The sequence below is a fragment of the Uloborus diversus genome, chromosome 7, assembly GCF_026930045.1.
Source record: "Uloborus diversus isolate 005 chromosome 7, Udiv.v.3.1, whole genome shotgun sequence".
Lineage (NCBI taxonomy): Eukaryota > Metazoa > Arthropoda > Arachnida > Araneae > Uloboridae > Uloborus > Uloborus diversus.
This window is the reverse complement of record NC_072737.1, coordinates 32055734-32078257: the sequence shown is the minus strand read 5'-3', so window position 1 is coordinate 32078257 and position 22524 is coordinate 32055734. Positions and strand designations below refer to the sequence as shown.

General features: G+C 32.7%; 1 protein-coding gene across 1 annotated transcript in view; it reads left to right on the top strand.

Annotated features, from left to right (window-relative positions):
• LOC129226369 (uncharacterized) overlaps nucleotides 1–22524 on the top strand; it is a 103055-nt gene that overhangs the window by 66278 nt on the left and 14253 nt on the right. Inside the window, exon 5 of the mRNA XM_054860973.1 lies at nucleotides 12370–12602. Within this exon, the coding sequence (XP_054716948.1) occupies nucleotides 12370–12602 (233 nt within the window). The remainder of the gene's footprint in view (nucleotides 1–12369; nucleotides 12603–22524) is intronic.

Below are 22524 nucleotides of genomic sequence, written 5' to 3'. Positions count from 1 at the left end.
GGCTACCACGGCCCCTCTGTAAATTTTATGGGAAAAATTTGGCCTTGTATAGTAAAACACCATTCTATTGAGGGGTATTCTCCGCAAATTTTACAGTTTTGCACAACCAACCCAGCTGCCGGTAAAAAACCGTAATTTTTACGGAATTTTTTTTACATTATGCATTTAAAAAAATGGAACACAAAATTCACTTATTTTCACACTACTTTACTCAAAATTTTTTATGGACTTTTAAATGACTGAAATGATAATTGCACTAAAGTGCATGGCAATACTTAGAATGTGAATTCAAAATGTTTTCAAAAGTGAGCTGACCCAATTCATATATTTTAAATAAGCCATTATACTTGATTTCTAAATGTATTCAAAAATGAGTACATATAACTGAGCTAAAAACTCATTATTGATTAATGAATGAGTTTATATTTGATTTCTAAATGTACTCAAAAATGAGTACATATAACTGAGCTAAAAACTCATTATTAATTAATTAATGTATTTATATTTGATTTTAAAATGTACTCAAAAATGAATACATATAACTGAGCTAAAAACTAATTATTAATTAATGAATGTGTTCATATTTGATTCAAAAATGTACTCAAAAATGAGTACATATAACTGAGCTAAAAACTCATTATTAATTAATGAATGTGTTTATAATTGAAACAAATGTGTACTCATATTTGATTACCAGAATGTACTCAAAAAAATGAGTACATGTGTTTCTCAAAATTGAACCTTATTGATTCGGAGCTATATTGAGTAATGAAAGTATTCAAAAATGAGTAAATTTTCATTATTTTTGAATACCCATTTTTAACAGTGTAGGGTCACAACATTTACTATACAAAATTTTATAATCCGATGTACCTTTTAAATATCGTAAAATTCTTTTAAGTCCGTTCCAAGCCGATTCTGTTGGATTCTCCTGCAATTGACTGAGACAGTTCACAGCGAACAGTATATCGGGTCGTGTTGTCATCGCAAGATACAATAAAGACCCAACTAGTTCACGGTAAGGTCCTTTGAAGATAGTTCCTTCCTCAAAGTCAGCTGGAGTTGACTTTGCTTCTAAAGGTGTTGCACTCGGCTTGCACTCACTTATGTTAAATCTCTTCAATAGTTTAAGAATATACTCCTTTTGATCTAGCACTAATTTAGTAGAAGTAAATTCCATACGAATTCCTAAAAACTCAGAAGCTGGTTCGAGTTTGGACATCTGAAATTCATTTTGAAGAAGTTTAATCACAATCATTATTTCTGAAACATCTGATCCAGCGATAAGAATATCATCAACATATAAACAAATTATTATTTTTCTTCCATTCACAACTCTGATGAAAATACACGGTTCCGAGTTTAACTGCTTAAAATTAATTTTTAACATAAATTGCGAAAATCTGAAGAACCATTGTCTAGGTACTTGTTTTAATCCGTATAAACTTTTATTTAATTTGCATACTCTGCCAGATGCATCGTTGAATCCTTGCGGTTGTTCCATAAAAACAATTTCTTGCAACTCACCATTCAGAAATGCTGTTTTCACATCCATCACATAAGCCTTTAAATCCTCTTGAAGAATCGAAACAAGAAACTAATCGTAAACAAGGCATCCCAATGACTGGCGAATAAGTTTCTACGTGTTCCTTCTGCTGGTCTCCCCTTGCGGCTTTGAGAGTTCCGTCTCTTTTCTTCCTAAACACCCACTTACACTTTATGGGGGTCGCGTTATCAGGGAGATTTACCAGTTCCCAAGTTTTGTTTATCTGGATGGAGCGCAATTCTTCCCCCATCGCGACTTTCCACTGGGCTTGTTGTTCTTCCGGTAGTTTTGAGATGTCATAAAAGGTCAACGTCTCTTCTGACGTGTACATTGCTTCATATCGTTCTGGTTTTTTACTTTTTCTTTCTGATCGTCGGGGTGTATCTGCCGGAACTTCTTGCTTTACATTGGTTTCGTTTTCTCCTAACTCTTTATTTACATTTCTGTCGTGTTTTACCTCGTATTTTTCTTCTCTTTTCGGGAGCTCGTCTGGTGAATTACTTCTATCTTGCACAGATACTTTATTTTCATTGAAGCGAACATTACGTGACACAATAACTCTGTGCGTATCAGGACCCATTAATCGATATCCCATGCTAGAATATCCAATAGATCATTCGTTTAGATTTCGGATCTAATTTTTGTCTGCGAGTATCAGGAATTTTGGCATAAGCATCACAACCAAATAATTTTATTTGATTTAAATCCGGTTTCTGGGAATATTTTAGTTCAAAGGGTGACATTTCATTTATGCTTGAACTAGGGATTCTGTTATGAATATATGCTGCAACTTGAATAGCATATCCCCAACAGTTCTTAGGTAAATTTGTATCATATAAAAGTGCACGGGCTTTATCAAAAAGTGATCTGTTCATCCGCTCTGAAATTCCGTTCAATTCGTGAGTATAAGGGGGGCAGGGATCTATCGTAACTCCAAGTTTATTTGCTATCACTTTAAGTTCACCTGAAACATATTCCTGGGCATTATCACAACGAATTTTTTGAACGCTTTCATTCAATTTGAGAAACTTTTTGATTTCCACGGGAACATCACTTTTCTTTTTAAGAAGACGAACTTCACAAAAACGAGAATAATCATCAACTAATGTTAACACATACCTTTCACCCGCTTGAGTTGGTGGGTTGACCGGACCGCATAGGTCAGAATGGATTGTCATCATGGGAGCTTTTTCTCTTCTTCGGTTTCATACTCCTATAGGGTTCGCGGACTGCTTCGCTAACACACAGTTTTCACAATATTTTTCGCTTATTGGTAATCCTAGTTTGCTCAGAACATGGTTTCCGGAGTGTCCTAACCTGCGATGAAACAGTTCACCTCCATCTTTTTCTGCAACAAAGGAATTTGAAATGAAGGGAACAAAATCACTTGCATATTGACCATTTGAATTCAGCTTGCACAAAACGAAATTTGTACTTCCCTTTTCAATAACTGCTTCGTCATTTTTGAAGCTCACAGTGTATCCAGCTTTTTGTATCTGTTTCACTGAAATGAGGTTTCCATTTAGTTCTGGAACATATAACACATCTTTCAGTAGGATCTCCTGCACACCGTCACCTAATACACCGCGAATAGTTCCTATTCCTTTTACTTCCAGTTTACTGGTTTTTGCAGCGCATGACACAGTTCCTGAGGATGGTTTTAACTCCTCAAACCATTCCCGACGTGCACACACATGAGCTGTAGATCCGGTATCTACTATAAATGACCGATGTTCTACTTCGCCAACAACGAAAGTCACTGCAACTGCTCCATCCTTTGATGAAGTATTCTTTCCCGTCTGGACTGTGCAATTCCTCTTAAAATGTCCTTTTCTTCCGCACTGGTAGCAAATTATGTTACTCCTACAAAATTTCGCAATGTACCCTGTTTTGCGACACTTGTTACACACTACCCGATGATTTGTAGAAAAGGCTGCACCATTTGATGACTCTGTTTTCCAAGATTTGGGCTCCGAGACTCGACGATCTCTCATCAGCGCTTCAGCATCCAGAAGACGACCGCAAACAAACTCTAAAGTCAGGTTCTCCGAAGGCTGATTTTCTATTGCAGATTTCGATGCGTCATACTCTGCTGGAAGAGACATCAAAAGATAGACAATACTGTCCATGTCACCCACTTTCACGCCACACGATTTTAGTTGGGTAACGAGCTTGTTCACTTCATCAATATGCTCCTGCATGGATGAGTCCTTTTTCATTTTCAAAGTTGAAAGTCTTTTTCTAACCAATATCTGACTGACCGCTCCTTCTCGAACATAGATCGATTTCAATTTTGCAATTACTTCAGCACAAGTCCTTTCTTCCGAAAGCGAAACTAAAACTTTATCACTAAGAAATGATAACATCAAGGCATAGGCCTTCTTACTCGCTAAAAGTTCATTAGCTTTCGAAGAATCCGCTTCACGTTCCAAATACACCTCTAAATTCTTTGCTGCGAAAACCACTTCCATTCTCCTGCACCACAGAGAGAAATTCCTTCCGTCAAAAGGCTCAACGGAATATTTTATCTCGTCCCCCATGTTACTCCGCTACTGCAGTGATTTAGTAGCTGGGTGAAACTTAGAACTAACCACGCTCTGCTGTTGAAAGGTTGTGTAAAGCAGAGATTCAGACAGCTGAACATAAACAAATACGTTTAATACGAAACATGGGGACACACATACAACAAGATATAGAGAAATGTAGTGAAGCCCTGATAAACAGACAGCGGCTCTTTAAATAGAATAGAGGGCAGATTTTCAGTTTCAGTATCCAATGATGTTTCTCAAATAGCAATAAGATTTCTCCTAAGTCCGATGGTGGATTAAAGAAGAGATTTTGCGAACTCCGTGGAAAGCTGCAAATGTCTCTTCCAATAAGATATAAGCACAGTTCTTTCTTGTAAACCAATGGAGAAAGCGATTACATTCAACAATTGCCGTCGTTTACATGTTATGCATAAAGTGTGATACAATGTGGACGGATACTATTGTTGACGGTTTAGGGGCGGGGGATCATGACCCCCATGACCCATCCGCCCCTGATCCGGTCGTGTGTTTCAAGTCTTACTCTCTATTAATTCGTAACCCACGTGATTCTCCGCTGACGAAGGTTGCGCTTTGATTGGAGAGTCGTTTGCTACTGAACTCGAACTACCACTTTGTATCCACGAGCGTTCGGAAACATAGCTGTTCTACCTCACTAGAAAAATACCTGCGACGTCATACCCGCACCTGACTAATCACGCTGTATTACGGATGAATTATTTTCGAACGCAGCCCTGAGAGATTGCGAGAAATATAAAAGAGGGTTGCAGGTATGATGAAGAATCCAATGCTGTGAAAAATTGATTAATTTACTGAAAGAAAAGCAAAAGAAAGAAAACATTTCTCGCATAATGAACTATGCATAAAACTAACGTTAACACTCATGGCTGTATCAGTTATCTTAATATATAAAAATCAATGTCCTGAGATAACATATATATATATATATATATATATATATATATATATATATATATATATATATATATATATATATATATATATATATATATATATATATATATATATATACACTGTAAAAAAAATCCGGAAACGTTTCTGAGTATATCGTGCAGCTGTGGTTCATGAAATTTTCAAAAACGTTTCTGAGTATTTTGGAATCCTCTTTCCGTAATTTCCAGAAATGTTTCTGAGTATTCTGTGCAGCTGTGGTTCATGAAAGTTTCGAAAACGTTTCCGAGTATTTCAGAACTCTCCAAACAATTTTCAAAAACGTTTCCGCGAATTTCAGAATCCTTTTTCCGTGATTTTTTCTAAAATATAATTCTTTACTATAGTATTGCATACCATATCAGTTTCAGTTCTTTCATATTTAACAGTAATGAAACAAACAATTTTAGAATCATTCGTCGATTTTTTTTTTCTGAATTTCTAATGACAAATAGCATGGTTGTGCTATATATTATAAATGTGCATAACATATGCACATTTATAATTTTTTGAAAATTTATGAAATAATATAGTAGTGCAAATCACAAAATCATCAGGGGAGGGGAGGGGGGGGGGTACATTCTCAAAAGCGGGATTGTTTGTTAAACAATCTTAAACTTCAGTTTTTCTCTCAATATTTTCAAGACAAAATTATCAACATATTGTATTTTTAATGCAGAACTTAAAAACATATCTTGTATCAAACTTGATAGCTTTTATTTTCGGATAATATTTGACAGAACTTACCTTCCCTTCGCGTCAAGTCTATTTCTCTGACGAACAAAGTGAACCGAAAAGTGCAACAGAGAAATTGGTGAATTTAAATATGACACCAAGTCCTCCTGTTGGAACCATTCGGGTTGATTCTTCTGTTCTTGCCCTTTTCCAATTCATCACAAATATAAATACTTAATCAAAATAGGTTACTGATTTTATTTTTACAATGTGCGCAAAATGCATTATATATTTTATTTATTAAAACATTAAATTCTATTGCATGATTACTCCATTTCATATATATGAGATTCCCCCCCCCCCACACCATAAGAGTGATGGTGAACCCATAAAATGCTATAAAGCACCCCCCTTTTTAAAAAAAAGCAGTCCCTGAAAATGTCAATGGCAGTCTGCGTGGTGAACGCCCCTCGTCTTCTCCCCATATGTACTTTGTATATTAATAACATAGTATTTAAAAAATGATCACTTTTAAAACAATGACATGAAATAATATTTCTTTTTATTTCGGCTTGTAAATGCAGCTGTTCCATTTTTGCCACTGACTCATTCCTCCTGACTATCCTATATTAAACTAGTATATCCACGAAGGAAATGTTATTTAGCGAACAACTAATGTCAAGGAATTTTTTATTGTCAACCACATTTAACAAAATGAATAAGCACATGAATTAATTGCATAACTATGTTGCTTACTAATAGATAACTGGGCCATTTTCTAATGGTATAAATATTTTTAAATAAATGAATAAATTATAATTAAAAAAGATAAATAATACTGGCACATTTTTTGTGAAGCATATTACAATACTAGAAAACATTTGCATTACCATATTTTTAATGAATTAAACAATTGATTTTTTTTGAACCAATGTATGTATATCCAAGTATTTCGAAATAACTTTTCTGCGATTGCTTTTCAAATATAAATCTTATTTCTTTTGCGTAATTAATCAGTTTCAATTGGTGACAACAAACAGTACACTGCGCACATAGGTATGTAGAATAACTTTAAATTAATTCGATAAACCCAAAAACAGTTACAATTGGAGCCTCATCAAATGCAAATCAACAAAAATATAAATATATATAACAACATGCTTTAAAATATTCATTAATACTTACAAGTGAACATGAGCGGAAGAAAATCTAAGTACCTCCATTACAACTGGATAAGTAATCCAAATTGTTTCGTTTCATTAAGTATAAAAACGGGTGTTGAAACTATTCACGCTTGAACACACAATATATATGTAATAATGGTCGCACCGGAAATTGTAAAGAAGCAAATCGTTATTAACTAATTTAAAAGCTGCGTACATCGTCTAAAAAATCAAGGGCAGCCGAAAATGCAAAGGCCTAAAATTAGTTTCGACACAATTTGCTACTCTCTAGACATGAAATAACAAGTAATCCAATGCTAAACAGTTGCTGACTGCAGCAACCATAGATAAGGAAAAAAACAACCTCTCGTTATTTCCGACTCACTGACGCCAGTATTAGAAGGATAGAATACGTTTCAAAGCATTGCGCCTCACTTCCGCTTCTAGATTTTTTGAAATAACAGAAAGCTTTCTGAATAATGAGGAGTTCGCTATTGGATGAAGGATTCTTATTATTTCGGAAACGTTTCCGATATACCCAGAAACGTTTCCGAAATTTGTTACAGTGTATATATATATATATATATAATATATATATATATATATATATATATATATATATATATATATATATATATATATATCAACGCACAGCCGAAACCGCTGAAGCTTCAGACTTGAAATTCGGCAGGCATGTCCGCATGATTACAAAAGTAACCACTAAGAAAGGATTTTTCGATATCTCAATTAGTTCGGGAGAAATTAATTAAAACCCCTCAATTTCTGCGAAATTAAAAACCTGTCATTGAAATTCAAATCCATTATTTTCGAAGGCTTTCCTAAATTCAAATCATTATTCAGTACTTCATCTCAACTTTTGGTCGATAGGAACTATAAATTTGATATTGTTTTTGTTTCTCACGTGATTCTTCGAGGCTTTTCTCAAGTCAAATCATAATGTTTCTGTCTTTTGCTTTTATTTTTTCAAAACTAGAAACGAAGTTTTTAAGAACATCATCACAGGCGGACTATCCTTATGAATTTAGAAGAGTGCAGTTTCCTGTTAAAGTTTGCTTTGCAATAACCATTAATAAGTCACCAGGACAGACATTAAAAGTAGCAGGGATCGATTTAAGAGAAGACTTTTTTTTCACACGACCAATGTTATGTAGCTTGCTCCAAAGTCAGTTCATCAAGCAGTTTAATAATTTTAGCACCAGAAAAAAAAAACTAAAAATGTTGTATACAAAGAAGTTCTAGCTTAAACATAGGTATAACAATAAAATGTGGATGACCTCTATTTGCAAAGATAATCAATACTTTAAAAGGATCGTTAATAACAGTTAAAGATCGGTTAAGGACAAGGGCATATATATATAAGGAGTCCAGGGTCCCCGGGATCCTCCCCAAATTAGAAAAAGTTATAGATAATAAGTAATTATTATAAGGGATTTTCGAATCTAGGTGCACCAAGCACTGTTAACCCCTGCTAATTCCATTACCCGAGCAATGCCGGGTACGGGAATGCTAGTATTTTATATGATTTTCATAATTTCCTTGGGGACAGCGCAGTTCTGTTGTAGAAGCTTTGCTTAGCATGCCGGAGGTCGTGGGTTCCATTCCTTTGTATAGAAGTCTTTCCTGTGTTTATCCGGAGTCAAAAGCGCTTTGTCCACACCACCGAGATAACAGTTTGTTTCTCTGTGGTAATGACTTTGTTTGCGGTCCTTTGCGTACGTGAAGCTGATTAACTCCATTAAATTAATAAAAATCCTTACCTAAAATATACCTTATGAATACTCGTCAGTATTACACTTTAATTTTATCGTTATTGTTTGTAGTGAATTTTTTATCCAGCAGTATTGTTAGTTTCACAAATGAAACGTTCAGTGTTTTCATTTTTCAACATGAAACATAAACGTTGTACCGAAAGAAATTCCCAATTTCGTGCAACGTAAAGAAATAATATTATTTTGGAGGCAAATCTAACCTGGCAGCATTGTGAAGGCTATGCAGCATTATGACGTTGCCAGGTTAGATTTGTTCCAACTATAGTATTATAGCTTTTTTTTAACTATCGCCTGCAATAGTTCAGATTTTATAGATGATTGTATTTTCAAGTATTTAGCAATAAGGCATTAAATAAAAACATATTGAACTAAAGGAAAGTTCTTGGAGTGTATTATTTAGTTTTAAAATTTAATTTCTATAGCTCGGGTGCAGTTTTCTAGTAAAGGTCGCAGTGTATAGCCTGAATGTCAAAATTCTGAAAAAATATATTTATCTATTTACTAGAAAGTCGCCCGTCATGGTATAACGGGTGAAAATTGTTTCTACATTTGAACGAAGCAATTGCTTGCTTGGTGATACATATTTTGATAGTTGAAATTTCAACCCTAACGCCAGTGGATTAACCCTAAAGTCCAGTAGATAGCGTCAATTCGCATCTCCAGAGTTAGAATACGCTACCTTGCTGTGATTTACAATACTACGGAAAAAGGTAAAACATTCCATTACACGTGTTTTCTTAGGAGTAAATTACAGGCTTCAGATAGTTTATAGTGTAATGTAATTTCCGAACAATTAAAAAGAAAGCTTACTACAAACACTATAGTAAATTACTGTCATTCATTAATCTTAAAAGAAAGTTATGAGTTACAGCATTTGTTTGTTTTACCTTTTTCATCCGCCGTAAGACAGTGGCTGCAGCGCCCCCCCCCCCGCCCCCCATAGTTTATTGGAGTTGCGAATTGTTTTGGTTCCTTCGTTTTCCTAAAAGGACAGTCTTACCAGTAAAACTGTTAAGTCGCCGGATGGAGTTCAGCCTTGTCACAATAAAGCTTTTCCATGCATGTCAAACATTGCCAAAACATAGTATCAAATTATTATCATGCCGTGGCGCGAGTTTTATTGTTGAAACACGCGGGTTACTTTATCATCGGCTATCTCTACATAGTATAAAATGAAGTCTCCAAAAAGCGTCTGTGTGTTTGAACTCGCAAAACTCGAGAACTAACCGATCAATTTTGCAGAAATTTTCACAGTTTGTTCCAGTACTGAGAAGGTTTGCAGACCAATTCGAAAACAATTCGATGAATAGTTCTTTTTTACTCCAATTTAGGCCCAATTTTCACATAAACTCCCGAATATGGGGGTGAAAAATTACTCGCAATTAGTAATATTATATATCGTTGGAAAGGGAAGAATTTTCCGCGTTCTACGCAATTTGTTCCAATGCTCTAGTTTAATTGCGACGGGAGTTTTTTACGTTTTTAGCTCGAATTTTTTTAGGCTTAGCTGAAATTTAGGCAATACTTTCTTCATTAAATCCATCAATAAAAAGTGATGGAATTGTCCCACAGTTTTTTTTTTTTTTTTTTGACGGCATTGGAAAGAGCTGCTTTTTTTACTCCAGATCTAACTCGACCTAAGGTCGAAAGTTTAACCCTCTATCTCCATTAGAAAAAAAAGGTAAAGCGAATTGAATGAAATTCAAAAATCTGTTTTCTATTCAAGTTTTTAACCATTTTATTTTGCGTTTCCACGGTAACGCTTCTTGAATCCATTGTTTATTTCCATCTTTCTCATTTTCAATTCTTAAACTTATTTTAAAATGTGTTTCCATGGTTACGCCTTTTAAATACATCTTTCTCATTTTATTTTAATTTCTTAAAAGTATTTTAGTATCTGTCGTCATTGTTTGGCGAGAAAATTTTGCATGATGGTGTTTTTTTCTTTCACTTAATCCTGGTTATTGAAGATACTTGGCGCAATGGTTTTTTTCAAGGTAGACCGGGCAAAGCCGGGCAATGCAGCTAGTTATTTATATGAAGATGTTGGTTTATGAGGACTGGGAGAGGAGGCATGAGCGTGATGAAAATTTTGAATGAAAACTGAGACGCGTTTACTAAATGGTGGAGAGCAGCTGATGAGATTATATTTTAAACGTGTTTGTTGTGGAAAAAGTAAAGTAAACAAACTGGCGATTGTTTCACTGTCCTGTTCAAGGGGATATTTCGATAATTGAGAATCTGGCGATCTTTCTTCATTGGCGTCAAATTTTGGCTCCAGCGCCTGCGCGTGAGGTATTTTTCTTCGCAAATCTAAACAAAGAGACCGGAAACATCTATTAACATAGGGTTACTATAAATCAGCAGGGTTACCAAAATAAAATTATTTCCGTCAAAAATGAGACGACCGCGCCAGATTCCCAATTATCAAAATATCCCTCTGTTCAAATTTGCAAAGAGGTTTGGGGTGTTTCAGATGTATTTTATTTTATTTATTGATTCTTTTTTATGGAAATTTTAACGTCAAAGATGTGTTTCACCAAGTCAAAGTGATGGGCAAAAATACTATTTCAATAAGCTTGCCCCTCCGGATGTGCATTTGATGATACATTTAGCTTTTACTGCAGCTTCTATCTTCATAATGTCATCTGTAATTTTTAGCATATTATTGATATCAATTCAACACAAGTAATACTGAAAAAAAAAAATTCCTACTTTGGTTTACCTTTTTTTTTGTTTCTTACTTTTTATTAAATAATTACAATTAATGGAAATATGCATATTCTACATATTATCGCCTCAGAGCAACATTAAGATATCTCCTATCTGAATTTTTTGACCTCTGTGAGTTCCACTTAATATATCGTCGTCTCAGAACAACAGTAAGATATCTTAGTGTTATTTCTGGGATTAGATATCTTACTGTTGCTCTGAGGAGACGATATGACGGAATCACAACATTCGGAAAATGTTATCCGAATCTAATAAAATTATATATTTAACCTTAAAACATCATTTGGCACCCTTTTCATGTTGTGCCCGAAAAAAAAAGTAATTTTTTTTTTCATTTTCTTCACCATAGGATGTCTTCAAAATTGTACTAAAAAAAAAAAAAAAAAAAAAAAAAACATTTGTATGTTTTTCTTCAAATTGTAATCAACCTTAATTATGTACACAAAATGTTGACTTTGATGTTGTTACTGTATTTGTTTTCAAAATTTCAATCAAGTCAGCTGTTGTTCCGGGTTTCTTAGTTGGATGGCGTTGGAAAGTCACTCCACATCTCAACCAAAACCAAGAAGGTCTTGTTACCATTCGGGGGAGAAGTGGAGGAGTTGTCTTCACCATAGGATGGTGACCCACCTTAATATTTGTATTGCTTTTAAAATTTGACAAAGATTTTAATAAAAGCATCATTGTTCAACAGTGACAGTGATCAACACTAAACTTTAAACTGAAGGCACAAAAGTAAAAAAATAATTTATGCATGCATAATTATAATTGCAGTTGCAATAACTTTGCAATTATTCTCAAACATAGGTTTTGTAGCGTTAATTCAATTAATATATTCAAATGATTCGCAAAAGAATGCAGTTTAGCTATGTGTTCAAAATTAAAATATTCTCTGTTTTCATTCAAATTACATAATCCAATTTCTTTCAGAATGGCAAAATCGTGCCACTTTTTCTGTGCCATAGTTTTGGCAATCATTGCGTTGACCTTGGCGAAAAGCTTGCCTTCAAAATCATGCACATCTGACGAAATTGCTCAAGAAGGAATGCATAAGCTGGCGATTGCTAACAATGACTTGGCACTAAATCTTCATCGAAAACTTTCAAAGGCATCCCAATTAAACGTGTTCTTTTCACCTTTTAGCATCTCCAGTGCTCTTGCAATGCTGTTTTATGGAGCAAAAGGTGAAACGGCAGAGGTAAACTTTATGCAACAGTGTCTGCAACAGTGAATTAAGCTTTGTTGTTTTGCTAATTTTACGCTCCGTGTTTTTTAATGATATTAGCAGTAAATTTTTGTTAATTATATTTTTTTCTGATGTAATCTGATGAAGCTTCCAATGAGGAACATGCAGGTATCTTTTTCTATGAATTTTGCTCAATTTTAAAGAAATTACGTAATTTTGGAAAAAACACATTGAAGTTTGTATGATATTATATGATCGATAAATTTAAACTTACAATGACTTAGCTTCATGTCAAATGTGCTAATATCATTTGAAATTGACTTTTGCATTAAGCTTCTGGACTCACAAATTTACTTTGTGAAACTTTAATGTGTCTTAACTGTTTTTTCACATAACGAACTTTCATATTTTTACTTCTGTATGAACATTTCAAATTGAAATACTTCGTTCCAAAGATTGGCGGATTTTTCTTTTCATTGTTGGCGATATTTCTGCTTTTGCCTTAGCTTATGCAATTGCAGTATTTAATGAAAACAAATTTAAAGTACAACAATGGAAAGTGATTTTGAATTTCAGAAATCGCCATTAATTTCAACTGCAGCACTAGTACCTACTGTTAATGAGACGAAAATTCAAGCAATTGATTTAACATCTTCAGAAAATGATTCCTCGTGTGATAATGTGAATGAAACATTTTCTCAAAGAAATATAGCAGATTTGTTTGGCATTCAGCCAGCAGATAAAGTAGTTTTGAGACCAACTATTAAACACACTTCTAATGAATTAATTGATTGCATTAAATATATTATTAATGCCAAAACTAATGCAAACAAGAGATACTTCTTTAAGGAAGAATGCAGATCTTTTATTATAAATATATTAACAATTCTGCAGTCAAGAATTATTGACTCGGATAATATTTCCTGTCAAGATCTTATTTCATCTATAGCACAAAATAATAATTTATCACCTTCTTCACTTATTACTAAACTGACAGGAAATGAAGATTTTTCCTTGAAAGGAGTTGCTATATCTGACTTTGTCACTTTAAAAATTAAAAAACAGTATAAAGACGTAGGAACTCAAGAAGATCGAACTACCACAAACCTATTGTACACTACTATGAAAACTACCTCAACTTACAAAGATGCAGAAAACCAGGTAGGAATTGAAGAAGATAATATTTTCAACCTTCAGAATACTAATCATGTTATTTTCCCTACGCATTCCTCTGATGGATTAGACTTTCAAAATGAAATTTACGAAGTAGTCGACACTTCTCCAACACAGAGTGAGCTTGATACACCTCTAAAAGCTCATCTTCAAAATGACAACACTAAATTTTCTCCTGTTCATTCACTTAATAGTTTTTCTAAAACGTTTACAGAATTGAAACCTACCGATAATCAAACGGCTTCTCCTTTATATAAACATTCGTATGCTGATGTAATGAAGAAAAATCCAAAATTATATACCGTCTTAGTCTACCCTCTTCGTGAAAATACTTCTTCTTTCGATTTAAAATTACTTTTGAAAAAAGAATACAATCCAGCAAGCGACAACATACGCATTCACAAGTTACGTGTTATTAGGAATGGAGGTCTGGCTATAGATCTTTACAATAAAATAGACAAAGAAAAACTACAAAAAGCTCTCTTAACAATACCTAACATACAGCTTAATACGAGAATTAAAACTACAACTACAATAAACCCAAAGATTTTAATTCAAGGATTACCTAAAGAAACAACAACTGAACAAATAAACCACATTATTTTTGAAAATACAGGAAAAAATTTAAACTTCAAAATTAATTTCAATTACAAAACAAGAAACGGTCGACAGAATTTCGTAATAGAGTGCGAACCTTTCACATTTAACATACTCATGAAATGCAAATTTTTACAAAATGAATGGGAAACTTACAAATTGAGAGAATATATTAATGTAAAAAGGTGTTATTTTTGCCAAGCATTTGGACACTTGTCTAGCAAATGCCAAAGTAATTTGCAAAAATGCACTTTCTGTTCTGGAAATCACCCTCAACATGAATGCAAAAGCAATTTCACGAAATGCGCAAATTGCGTAAAATCTCTTCCAAGCTCTTCGCCTTTATATTTGATTGATCACCCTGCTTCTGACTCATCTTGTCCATATTATCTTTCTGTTCTTCAAAAGTTGAAATCGAATATCAATTATGACGAATAATACTGTGTTTTCTATTAACTTTCCTTCCTCTCTTCTTCATTTGTCTCATCCGAAATTGTTTACTTCATCTTCAATTTTTCCTTCTTCTAATATTCAGTTCTCAAAGTATTCTTTTAACTCTTTGAATTGTATTCAAATAAATTTAGGCAAAAGAAGCATCGCTACTAGTTCTTTAAAACTTTTATCTACTCAAATGTTACCGAAGTTTTTCCTTATTCAAGAACCATATTTAAAAAACGATCAAATACCAGAACAACCTAGTAATTGGAAAATTTTTTATTCTTTAAGTAAAAAAGCTGCTGTTATAAGTACTGACTCAAATATAATAGTTTCTCAAATAGACCAAAAAGAAAACCATATAGCAATATCAGCTGATTTCAAGGAAGATTCAATTGTTATTATTTCAGTTTATATAACACCAACAGAAGATGTTAGAATCCCTCTACGTAATCTCGAAAGTCTTTTGAGAAATATTTCAAATAAAAATATTATAATTATGGGTGATTTCAATAGTAGAAGTAAATCTTGGGGATATGCTGGTGAAGATCCAAGAGGAAGAAGAGTAATAAATTTTTACCAAGCAAATGACTTGCAATTAATAAATAGTTCATATGACTCACCAACTTTTGAACATGAAAATGGAAATGGCTGGCCTGACTTAACATTTATTAAAGGAAATTTAATTCAAAATGATAATTACCAGTGGAATGTTATAGATGATGTAGATTCCCTAAGTGACCATAAATTTATTTCACTTAAATTCCAAAAAGAGCTTTCGACTTATGCAATTAAACGCTATAAAATCACATCTAAAGGAATTAAAAACTTTGAAAAAGAGATTTCAGAAAAATTAACACCATTCATTAATTATTGCCAGAATATTTTAACACCATTTGAACTTAATAAATTCTCAAATAATTTTATTACTACTATTCAGAATTGTTGCAACAATTCGTTTAAAATTAAAGATATTTCAAACAAATTTGAAGTAAAATGGTGGAATAATGATCTACAAAAAGAAAAAACAAATCTTAATAGATTAAAAAGAAAATTGAAGAAGCAGCCAACACCAGAAGAAAATGTTAGAGTCAAAATTGAATACAAAAAAGCCAGAGCCCAATATTTCCGAAACATCAAAAAACAAAAGACAGAAAGTTGGCGCAATTTTTGCAAGCAAGCATCTGATCCATTTGGTAAAGCTTATAAATCCTGTTTTGAAAAAATTAAGCGTCCAACTACTTTGCCAATTTTTAATGACGGAGCTACGCAAAAAGAAAATTTGGAATTCATTTTAAATGAACTTTATCCAATACCGCAAAGAAATCCGTTATCTAACTGCCAGATCTCAACAACTACATATTCATCTTTCAATGATCTTTCAAATGTTGAACCAGAAATTTCAATTGAAGAAATTAAAAATTCTTTGAATTCTTGTAATAGTAAAAAAGCCCCCGGATTAGATTCAATAGATTACGCAATAGTTAAACTAATCTTTGAAAAACTACCACAACTACTACATTGCTTTTATAACAAATGCCTCAAGCTTTCTTATTTTCCAGATGTTTTTAAAATTGGAAAATTGATTTTATTTCTCAAAAAAGGTAAAGATATTAAAGATGTTTTTTCATATCGTCCTATAACACTTTTACCAACATTAGGAAAACTTTTAGAAAGAATAGTTGTTAAAAGAGTTCAATTTTATTACCAAAATTTTTCTCCAAAAAATCAATTTGGATTCAAAAAAGGATATTCAACAGAGGATGCTTTACAAAATATTTGGGAAAATCTTCTTGATTATAATATAACAGGTCATAAATTAATAATTTCCTTAGACATTCAAAGAGCTTTTGATAGCATTCCACATCCACAACTCCATAACAAAATTTCTCAATTACAGTGTCCTAATATTTTGAAAAAATTCCTTCACAGTCTGCTTGAAAACAGAAAATTAATAATGGATTCTAATAATGAATTTGTAATTCATAATCAAATGATAGGCGTCCCACAAGGATCTTGCAGCGGTCCGTTTTTGTGGTCATTAATAGCAGAAGATATTCTACACACTTCAATGCCAAGAGGAGTTTTTATTCAAGCATTCGCAGATGACTTTGTGATTGGCGTTGTTAAAGAAACAATAAAGAGCATGGGAGATGAAGCAAACTCAGCTTTAATACAATTCAAAAAATGGGCAGATTATTATAATTTGAAAGTCTCAACAGATAAATCAAGTTTATTACTTTTTAGAAGAAAAACTAAGAATCAAAATATTAAATATGGGACTGAAAAAATTAAAAGAGTAAGGACTTTAAAGTATCTAGGAATCATTCTTGATGAAAACCTTTCATTCTTACCACATATACAACACCTAAAGACCAAATCAACCAATTATTTACAACATTTAAGACGCCTGGCAGGAAAATATTGGGGCTACAATATTCGTTTCAGAGCTCGCTTATATGATTCTGTTTTTCTCAGAATAATAGCTTATGCATCTCCAATTTGGGCAAGCAATCCAACTACAAGATTGAATTTAAATCTTTTGAAATTACAACGTCCTTTGTTATTACATTTAACAGGAGCTTATGCAACAACAGCAAATAGTTCTTTACAAATAATCACCGGTATACCTCCTTTAGATATTCAAATTTCCTACGAAGCAAAAATGGGAACATTACTCAGACTTAATAAGGACGTTGTCACATGTTTTGGAATTCTTCGAGCGTCTTCCTTTGAAAAGAAAATCAAAACAATTTTATTTCATCCCAGTGTTTCCTTAACATCTTCATTACAAATAAACTCACCAAATTTGGAAAATTCAAGCACTAATATTTCTTCCTTCCGTTACTTCACAGATGGCTCGAAAACAAAACAAGCTACAACGGCAGCTTTCCTTATTTTAAATAACACAACTCCAACTGACGAAACCACATTTCTTCTAAATGTCTCCAATTCTATTTTTCAAGCAGAAGCGTTAGCAATAAAAGAAGCAATAGATCATGCTGTAACCCACAATAACTTACCATCAATTATGTACAGTGACAGTCAATCAGTCATTAAATCAATTGGTAATCTAAACCCAACAAACTCTTTAATAGCTGAAATCCAACAACAAAACTAATAAATCATGATAATATCAAAATTTCTTGGATTAAAGGTCATTCAACCTCTGCTGGAAACAATAGAGCCGATTTTCTCGCAAACCAAACAGCAAATGGACTCTTAGTACCAACAAAACAGCATCCTTTGCCATTTCCAAGAAGTTTTGCAAAGCATAAATTATTACAAGATCTACTGACTGATTGGCAAGAACGATGGGAACAAGACATAACAGGAAGACTAATCTACAAAATCCGTCCGAAAGTTAAACTTACTCCTTTGAATTTAAATAGACATGAAATTTTTTTCTTTACTGGCCATGGCCCTTTCCCTTCATACTTGAAAAGATTCCATATTAGAAATAGTGACCTCTGCAGATGCAAATCAATTGGAAATCCTCAACATTACATACAACATTGCATTCACACTTCTTCATTCCATCTTCGTTCTTCTGGCAATTGGACTCAAGACTTAAAAAACTATTATTCGTTTCCTGCAGCAAAAAAGAAAATTACAGATCTTATTACATTTCTAATTGACCACGAACATTTTCTCTTTGGATAATTTTTTTTTTTTTTACTTACTTACTTTTTTTTTTTTAATATATAGGCATTAAGCATTTTAATTATTTTTTTAAAATTATTATTTTTATTATTTATTTATTAATTTTTTATTATTATTATTATTTTTTTTTTAATTCATATAAAATTTTTTTTTAAATATTTTTATTTTATTTATTTATTTTTTTTTTCTTTCATCTATTTTTATTTATTTATTTATTTTTATTTATCTTAATGTAAATATTTATATATATTCTTTCTTATTGAACAAAATTATATTCTTCTGTATATATCAAAATTTATTGTTTATCAGTGTGGAGTATTGTTAAATTTTCTCGTACGTCATCCCATAATTTGTGAAATTTAACATTGTTGAATGTGTACAAAAGGATGACGTATTTAATAAAAAAAAAAAAGAGGTAAACTTTAAAATATTGTTTAAAAATTTGAAAATATGACCCAAGAAAAGAGCAAATTTCTTTTTTTTTTTCAAGCTGTTAACGTAATACTATTTTAAAAATTATTATTTTCAATAGTGTCAACAATGAATTGTCAAACTTAAAAATAGTGTTAAGGGGCTCCTCTCACCGTCTGCGAGTTGACAATATTTTGCTAAATTCGGCGACAGAACTGTTCTTGCCAATTTTGGCCACCAAATCGAAGGTATGTCGCCAAATTTAGTGCCAACCCAGACGATAGTTGAATATTATAAGGGTATAGTTTTTAGCTATTATTTCGGGCACGTAATGATCTAAAAGGAACCAGCTTAATGATGAGAACCGGAAATGGCTTCCTCTGATATGTCTTCAGTACAAAGGTACCTGCATCGGCATTTTAATCTATACCTATACTAATAATATAAAGCAGCAGAGTTTGTTTAAACGCACTAATCTCAGGAACTACTGGTTCGAATTGCAAAATTCTTTTTTGTGTTGAATAGTCCATTCATTGAGGAAGGTTATAGGCTATATAACATCACGCTATGATTAATACGAGTGGAGCAGCAATAAAAAATGTTATGGAAACGGGAAAAATACTTGGAAGGAAGAATGTTCGTAGCCACGGTGGCTCGATCTGAACGTTCTGGCTTCGCGATATAGTGGGCGTAGGTTCGAGTCAGCCATGAGGTAAATCTCGAGGGTACTTTTCGGAGAAAATGATATATATATATATATATATATATATATATATATATATATATATATATATATATATATATATATATATATATATATATATATATATATATATATATATATATATATATATATACACACACACACTAGCTGTACCCGACGCGCGTTGCTTCGCCAACAAAAAAATACATCATTATACTGATTTTCATGACAATCGGTTGAACGGGGCAGAAGTTGCTACTCTACAGTGCCACCTGGTGGCGAGTGGCTTCAATGAGCATATTATGCACCTTCTCCGTGGAAAAATACATATATATAGCAATTTTCATAATAATCGGTCCAGGTATCAAGTGAAGCCGTGACTATACTCAAATTTTGTACTCACGCAGTTTGCAAGATCAATCAATCGCTAAAAATATCAAATAGAAAAAGTTTTAAATCCCCCCGTTGCATGAAAAGCCATAAAACAATAAAGAAAGAATTTATTTGTTCAAACTCAAGAAAAATGGCAACAGCTAACTTCTTATCAATGACGTCAATGAGATCTTTAAAGCGAATTAATTTCTGCAGCCGATAATTTTATTTGTATTTATCCAATGGATTGTGACTTAAATTGGAATAAAAAAGGAACTATCGATGGAATTTTTTTCGAACTGGTCTATAAACATTCCCAGTACCAAAAATAACAAACGGTGAAAGTTTCAGCCAAATCTGCCGGGTAGTTTTTGAGTTCATGGATGACATACAGACAAACATTCATATATATATATATATATACACGTGTCATTGTTTTATTTTTCTTATTACCTAACTAAGAACATAAAGCTGAAGAGTTTGCTTGTTTGAACGTGCTAATCTCAGGAACAACTGGTTCGAATTGAAAAATTCTTTTTGTGTTAAATAGCCCATTCGTTGGCGAAGGCTATAGGCGCTCCGATTAGTCACGCTATGACTAATCGGCGTGCAGCAACAATAAAAAATGTTATGAAAACGGGAAAATTTATATCTACACTAATATTATGAAGCTGAAGAGTGTGTTTGAACCCACTAATCTCAGGAACTACTGGTTTTGCATTGAAAAATTCTTTTTGTGTTGAATAGTCCATTTACTGAGGAAGGCTATAGGCTATTTTTTAAAATCAGATTGCCCGAAAATCTGTATTTGTAAATTAAATGTTTATTTAATTGTTTAGTTCTATGAATTCCTAATAAATGGCGGGGTAAGTTAACTCTTCAAGAGGGCGCTGGCCGACAGTGTCGATAGCTGCGAGGAACCATGCCCATGCTACGATGTTGTGATCAGCGAATATATTTTTGAATGCGTTTTCATAATTTGATTTTGTAGAATTTTTCCATTGGGTTTTGTTTTCCTTATTTCTTCAACGTTTTTTTTTGTTCTTATAGTTGAATATAGCTACTTATCTAAGCAAATAATTTAATTTGTCGTATTATTCAATTGTGATTGTTAATATTAACGTTTTTATTATAGCATTGTGTATTTGGCGAAACACTTTAAATTGCAGAGGAAAAAAAAATGCTTTAGTCGCTAAAGTGCAAGGTTACGGTAGCGTGGTTGCTTGGCGCGTTAAGCGATGAACTATGTAGTTGAAGGATTATTTTGAGTTTCAAAGCTACTGTTAATATTTTTATGTGTTTTGGCGAATAGTTTTAAATTCCAAAGAGCCTTTACTAAGTCTTTTGAAAAGGTGTGTGCGCATTTCAGTTGAAGAAAAATGATTATCTCACGTCAGAAGGGGGCGGGGGATTGTGCATTTCTTTTGCTCAACGGACTTTCTTTAACTTCTCAGCACAGGCATCGCCGTGCGGGTACTGTTAGTAAATTATATTCGTTCTCTCAAGTTGTTAGCCGCTTAAATTCAGTAATTTTCAGTTAGAAATGTTTTTTCTAATGGGTTTTTAAATGAAACACTTTTTCATGTGTATAAGTACAAACGTCGAAAAACAACCATAGAACTGAATTTATTCTCAAGATGAAAAATAACTTTTTTGTGTATTGTTCAAGAAATAAATCGGAAAAAATATTTGTAACTAAGAACAAGTTTTGTGCATTGCTTTCAAAAAACACTTGAGGGAAGTCGGAGCCCTGTATACGGGATCCGTGTAATGTTAAGTTGCTAAATTTTATATAGCTTTTTCTCAAGAAGTTTCAATGATAGAAATTTACTATTTTCAAAGTAATTTCAAGAAATATATCAAAGAGTCTACTGGAGCAAAATCTTAAGACAACTCTGTTTATTTTTAATTCATTTAATTTTAACTAATAGTCACTTTTTAAAAGCATTAAAAGAATGTTTTTGTCCATAAAAACAACTGTTAAGGGAAAATAGAGTACTTCACCAAGCTCTCTTTCTTAAAAATAAACAGATAAATAAAATGTGATGAAAATTTCAGGGGTGCAAGTGGACTCAAGTAAAGTTTTCTAAAGATATTGTCAAATTTTCGGAAGATCGACCCCCCGCAACTTCCCCCATAAAAACTCTTCAAATATGTGTACAAATATTGGGAAAAAAAACATTACAAAAGTTTTTTTTTTTAATAAAATTTTTCAGTTTTTTAGAATGTTGCCAGACCAAAAATTTTCGAAAATTTCGGATCGCAAACACCCCTGGAAAATTTCAAAGCAATATGTTAAGTAGTTTTCTTGAAAAAGGAACATGAGTTTTTAAAGTTGAAGTTTTGAGAAAAAAGCGTCTGAAAGTAAAATTGTACATATTAATACATTTCTGCCCCATTAATATTTAAATTGTGTTACTTTTAATCTACATAGATACATGATTTCGCTGTTGCTTAAAAGCTCTTGATTTTAATATTTTGAATATATAAAATTCGAAAATCATTTTTGAAAAATGGTTTTATTTTACCAACTCTTCTTACTGAAATTATTTTCCTTTTTAGCACTAAGTGCACTTAAAA